Raw genomic sequence first — 6,000 nt, forward strand, 5'->3', positions numbered from 1 at the left:
TAAGGAATAGCACTCTTCTAAATAACCCCTTCTCCTCATTGTTAGAGTTGAAGATACAAGGTGGAGGCTCTGACTTGCTCTGAAGTGGTTCATGCAACTGATTCTTGAAAATAATCAGTTTAGACCTGGCTTGTCCAACATACAGCCCGTGGGCCACCATGTGGCCAAGCCGTTTTCTGAGGCCCGAGGTGCTATGACAGGAAACTAAAGTAAACACTGTTCACTTTCGTTCCCACCCCTTGTCCCTCCCCCACCCCTCAGCAGCTTCTTAATGGCTGTTGAAGGGCTGGGGAAGAGACAAGGTTCCCACACACACCGCATCAACTTGACGTTGCTGACGCAGTGCATGTGGGAAGAGGAGTAGCCGGCAGCGAAAGCACGGGTCATCGATGCAGCGTAGGGGGGTCCCGGGCAGATCTTGCACTGGCCAGCACCGTGGGCGGTGAGCAGAGCCCAGCTGGGCACAAGCGGGCCGAGTGGAGCGGGGACAAAACCCACCAGACCCTCCCCAGTCAACTCCCCCCATGCTAAATTGCTGCTTGCACCTGGCTCTGCCCCTTGAGGCTGTGGCGGGGGAGGAGGCATCATCCCAGGGCCTCCGCACTTGCCCTGCTCCATGCTCACCTGCATGGTTATCTTCCCAGCGGCAGGCAGAGAAGTTGCAGCGGGGTGCTGCGTGGGTGCTGCCCCATTCCCGGCTCACAGGTTCCCATGTGAGTGCACAGCGCCAGCCCAGGCTTGCTGCACCACCTCCGCTTCCTCCACCGCCACCTCCTCCCTTCCCGGCAGAGGAAGCCCCTTTTTTTTGTTGGCTCTGGGCTGGGAGCTGCCAGGTGGGCTTGCAAAGTGCAGCAGGGCCCAGGGCGGGGGGCTTGGGTGGCCTGGGTCCCTGCCCTGCAGCTGCTCCACCTGTAGAGCCTGGCACATGAGGGCTGCAGCACCACGGCCCTCACCTGGCTCCTCCTGTGCATCCATTAGAAGCTTTGTGCATCCATAAAAAGCTTGTTCTTATAACTCGAAAGGACCCCATTAAAGGTAGAAGCGACAGGAAGTTCTGTGGCACCCTTGTAAGATACTTTCTCATCCCATCTGACATCCGGTGTAACATGGGCCATAGAATTTCACCTGCTGAATTTCACCGCTTCCTGTGAGGTCTTTGAATTTGGCTCACTGGCCCACTGGGTGATAAAATGTTTATGATCCAGCCCCACATTCAAAAAGGTTGGACACCACTGGTTTAGACCAAGGTTTCCAAAACTGAATCCCTAAAGCTAGAGTTTTAAATACACAAGGTGTCTAAAATAACTGTGGTTTCCAGTAGTGCTGAGCATCTGTTGGTTCCCAGTAAACTGAAGATCTCAGTCTTATATTTATAGTACAGTATAGTCCATTTTAAAGAAATTTACAGCTACTAATTTTGTTTCTACATCTTTGCAGACATTGGTTGAATATGGAGCAAATGTCACTATGCAAAACCATGCTGGAGAAAAACCTTCACAAAGTGCTGAGCGACATGGGCACACCATGTGTTCCCGTTACTTGGTTGTTGTGGAGACATGCATGTCATTGGCATCTCAGGTTGTGAAGCTAACTAAACAACTGAAGGAGTGAGTTTCTCATTCATATTAGTGGGATGCTGGTTACACTACAATTGTTCTTCCACCTGGGTTCTCCCTCACTTTCAGACTTTAATAATGTCCCTTTTTTTGCTGCTTACACACAGTCTGGCAATTCATGTGTACCTCTTTTTACTCCACCCATCATACTGTTCCCAGCTTGTTTTCAACTGTTCCTTCATTTTTTAACTGCTTAGCTGTTCAGCAGCTCTGTTTGTGACAGTTTTCTGGCTTTTGTCAAACTATCCATGCATTCATATTAAGGTAAGTAATTGTCTCTCTCTCTCCCACTTTGAAAATGCCAGGACAGCATTATTGCTATTCATATTTTCTGTTCACATAACATGTATTCATAAGCACTGAAATGGCTGTTCCCAGCTACAGTGTTGGATGTTGATGTTGGGAGGAATAATGGAAATAATATTTAGAAGGTCTTTGGTACTTGGAAGGCTCCCAAAACCTGCAAGGGCTACTCGGGAAATGTTGAATATTCTGTTTTTCCTTTATATGAGCTAGTTTGAGCACCATGACTCTTTGCTAATGAATTAAGTATATAGTGCCTAACTTCTCAAAACGTGAAGTGTATAATTGGTCATCTGTTTTGTTTGCAGTTATTATGAATGAGACTATGAATGACCACTTAGGGTGGAATTTTCAGAAACATTCACCATTGGTCTAACTTGGCTCCCATTGAAATCAGCAGTAAAACTCTTATTGACTGCAATACAATGAAATTAGTCCAGCAGGGACTTTTTGAAAACCCTGTCTTTAATGCAGACCATATCTGTTTTATACACGTACCACATCATGGTGTGGGTAACAAAGTTCCATGATTAATTGGAAACTTCATCTTGAAAATGTTGTCTTTAAAAGAAGAACTATTATTTATTTTTCTTTGGCTGTAAATATGTGCATCTTCCTCCTAGTAATTTTTATATAACAAAAGGACTAAAATAGCAGCTAGTCTTTATCTTGCAAAATACTTTACTGCATTTGAGGCATTTAGGTTTTGCCTATATACATGCGTACAATTCATGTGTGTACTTTTCTTGTATTAAATTATATTTTAAGTTTTTACATATATGGACAAACATACATGCATGCATATAGAGAACAAGAAAACTGAAAAGTCATTCTTTTGTTCTGTTATTATTATTATTATTATTGTTATTATTATATAATATTTTGCATTATATTTTCATGAAACCCAAATCAGAATAGAAATAAGAAGTGCAAAAGAAAGCCATAAATTTTCCAGGTTTCACCCTGTCATACGCTAGGCTGCTTGTGGCATGAAGCTGACTGCTGTCTCTTCTCCACTCTCTCCCCACAGCCCACATGCAGAACGAGAAGGGGCTCCCCTCCAGGGACTCTTTCTGGGTTGACTGGTGGGTCCCTGTGAGATTCTTTCATCCAGCATCATGGCTACTCTGTTCTGTACTGGACACTACTTTGGTCCATGTTTGGCCTGTGGTTTGGTGGAGACAAAAGAAGCTAAGAACCTCCTTTGCCTCCCAACCTTCCTTCACCTGCATCGAACAAGGGCAGGCAGCTTACATAGTTCCAGCGGGGCTTTCCCCATGCTCCCTAAAATCCTGAACTCACTCGAGCTGCTGCAGACCTTAGAGCATTTCTGCTTAACAGCAGTGCTCTTCATCATATAGGAATAAGTGCCCCTCTGAGCACACTTATGCAATAGAAGGCATGACACTAATTTTCTGGTTCAGGAATTAGTGCACAGAGTTGGTGAGACATGTTTCAGTACAGTCTTTTCGTGCTGCAACTAGGTATACTGTCTGGTACCTGCACACAAGACCCTTCATGGAAATGCTACAGCGGGTAATGATGTCCTACAATAACAGAAGTATTAAGAAAAAGCACATCCAGAGAAAGCATTCAATGGCTCCTTGTGTTAAAGTGAACTAATAACACAAAATAAAACATACAAAGAAACTTCTGAAGTGATCTTAGTTTCTCTTTAGAGAGAGAAACTTTAACATCAGGAAAAAGGAAGTAAATAGTAGCCAGAAATGCATCTCTCACTTTCATATTCAGAAGAGCCTTTGCTCAGGATCAAGCCCAGAAGAGGAAGATACCCAAGAAGATTCCTTGAGATCAAAAGGAAAGTGAATCGACAGCAAGTACTTTCAACTTTGAGATAAAAATTCCACGCTACCTCTCTTCCTAACTATAGAAGGGACAGGGTGGCAAAGAAGAAGCTGTTTGAGATGGTATACATTTTCATAGGCAACAGTCTACTCTGATAAAGTAGGTTGTGATCTACAAAAGCTTATGCCTCTTTGAAACAGTTTCTAAGGTCCCACTCTGCCTTACCTTATGCATGATTTCAGACTGACAGAGCCAACTATCCGCTCTCTAGCTGTAGAGACTACAATCAACTCAGAGTGAGAAGCAAAAAATATATATACCCATGAGATACCCATGTGATGGGTGACGTTTTTTTTCACAATGCCAAAAATGCATTGTTTGTGCTTCCTAAGGCTACTATGGCTCTTAAAATATTAGGGCATGGATGTGTAAGATGTTTGTACTGGTATAGTAGCCTTATGCTGGTGTATAAAGTAGCAGACAACTGACACGGACCCATAAAACTAAACCAGTTTTGCCCCATCCTGTGGAGAAAAACAACCAAATGAATTGTCATAAAGCTCCTGTGATGTATGTTATACCAGTATAAGTTTCTGTCCACATACATCCCACAGTAGCCATTTGCTAAAGGATCCTCTGCCTTCTAGCAATAGCATCAGTACACAACATTAAATTGGTATGCAAAACCAATGTAAATTATTCCACGATTTATGTTTGGCTGGCCAAGGCCTTAGTGAATCAGTCAGTGATTTCCTCAAAAATAAACCTTTTGCCTAAAAACACAATAGAGCTTTACTTGGAAGATAAGGACAAAAATACTCTCGTTAGTGAGTACATAGTTTAATTTAAAAAAAATAACAAATTGTCCTTTTGTTCCCCTTTTTCATCTACATTCTCAAGGATTTGGCTGAAATTTTGTAAGAATGATTTTTGCAATTTTGTGCAGATTAAAGTAACTAAACAAAATGCTTGTAATATAAAATGAAGCTCTGGAGTTTTACTGTTTGTTTTCTGCAGTTCTCAATTTTATATAAAAGGATAAAAAGATACGTACTGAAAACGTTAACATATTTATCCATCATTTGTTTCCTTAAAGTGTTTCTTTTGTTGTTTTCTGTTGTATAGATTGGACTTTATTAAATACAAAAATTGACCTGAGGCCACTGAAAGGTATTTTGATGTAGTCTAGACTAGAGACTCAGATTATTCCCATTAGAATCAGACTAAACTCACTGATTTGTTAAGGAGCAAGCTGGACCCACTAATTGCACAACACAATTTCCATTGACTTCAGAGGGAATTTGGCCTAAATGGAAGCAAATAAATAAGGCCCTGTCTATATAGCAAACTTAACATACCTGGCAGTGGCTCCCTCAAGCATGTTGTGCTTGTCCAATACAGGCTGAACCAGAAGCAGTGTAGCCTAGTTGGCACAGCACTGCAGGCAGGCTAATTAGCTCAGGAGTGGGCCACTTGACTATGGGAGACCGTATCTGCGCAGTAATATTAGCAAGCTCAACCATAATGTCCTGAGGCATGATGAGGTATTCTGCACAGGCTGCCTCTTAAACCAAAAGAAGTATAGCCACATCTGTTTTGTGGTTTAGGCAGACTGTAATTATCATGGCAGAATGGCAGGGTCACTTAACTTAGTAGGGCTAATTGGGTTGCTCACGGCTCCAAAGAGCTATGCTGCTTCCAACTTAAGGGGCCACCTGCCCAGAGCCGCACAGCATACTTGAGCACAGGGCATGGTAAGTTTACTGAGTCAACATGTATTTAACACTGCAGTTCATTACAGTGCAGTTCATTACAGTGCTTTTACAAGGTATTGCTTTAGAAGTTATGGTACTGTAAATTCTAGATTATACATGCAGATATGTTGTAGCAGGGTTGTAGTGTTGTTATATAGCCATGATGGTCCAGGAAACAGGTGAGAAGAATGTTTGTTTGGTAATATGTGTTCTTGAACCAACTATATAGTTGTGCTTCTAGGCACAAAGTACTTTTCCTTGGGTCCAGGAAAGGAGCAGATAAAACCTTAGCTAAATGCCTGGTTTAAAAAAAAAAAAAGCAACATTTTTCTGGCAATATCTTTTACTGGAGCAGCTGTATACCTGAGTGAGATGTTAGACAAGTTTTCAGGTACAAGTGTCCTTTTTCAAGCCTGTTGGTCCAACAGAAGATATCATTAGGCTCCGTTAGGCTTCGGACCGGTGAGAGACGCGCGGGTGAAGCCCGCTGCGCCCCCGCTCCCCCGAAGCCCCCCAGACAC

At 42.8% G+C, this 6,000-nt stretch overlaps 1 protein-coding gene across 2 annotated transcripts in view; it reads left to right on the plus strand.

Moving 5' to 3' along the window:
* Window positions 1-6,000, plus strand: part of SNCAIP (synuclein alpha interacting protein) — a 72,558-nt gene that overhangs the window by 45,973 nt on the left and 20,585 nt on the right. For both annotated transcript variants that reach the window (XM_019555030.1, XM_019555031.1), the window contains exon 7: window positions 1,438-1,607. In XM_019555030.1, the coding sequence (XP_019410575.1) occupies window positions 1,438-1,607 (170 nt within the window). The remainder of the gene's footprint in view (window positions 1-1,437; window positions 1,608-6,000) is intronic.

This window comes from Crocodylus porosus, unplaced genomic scaffold, assembly GCF_001723895.1.
Source record: "Crocodylus porosus isolate Cpor-Errol unplaced genomic scaffold, CroPor_comp1, whole genome shotgun sequence".
NCBI classification, from domain to species: domain Eukaryota; kingdom Metazoa; phylum Chordata; order Crocodylia; family Crocodylidae; genus Crocodylus; species Crocodylus porosus.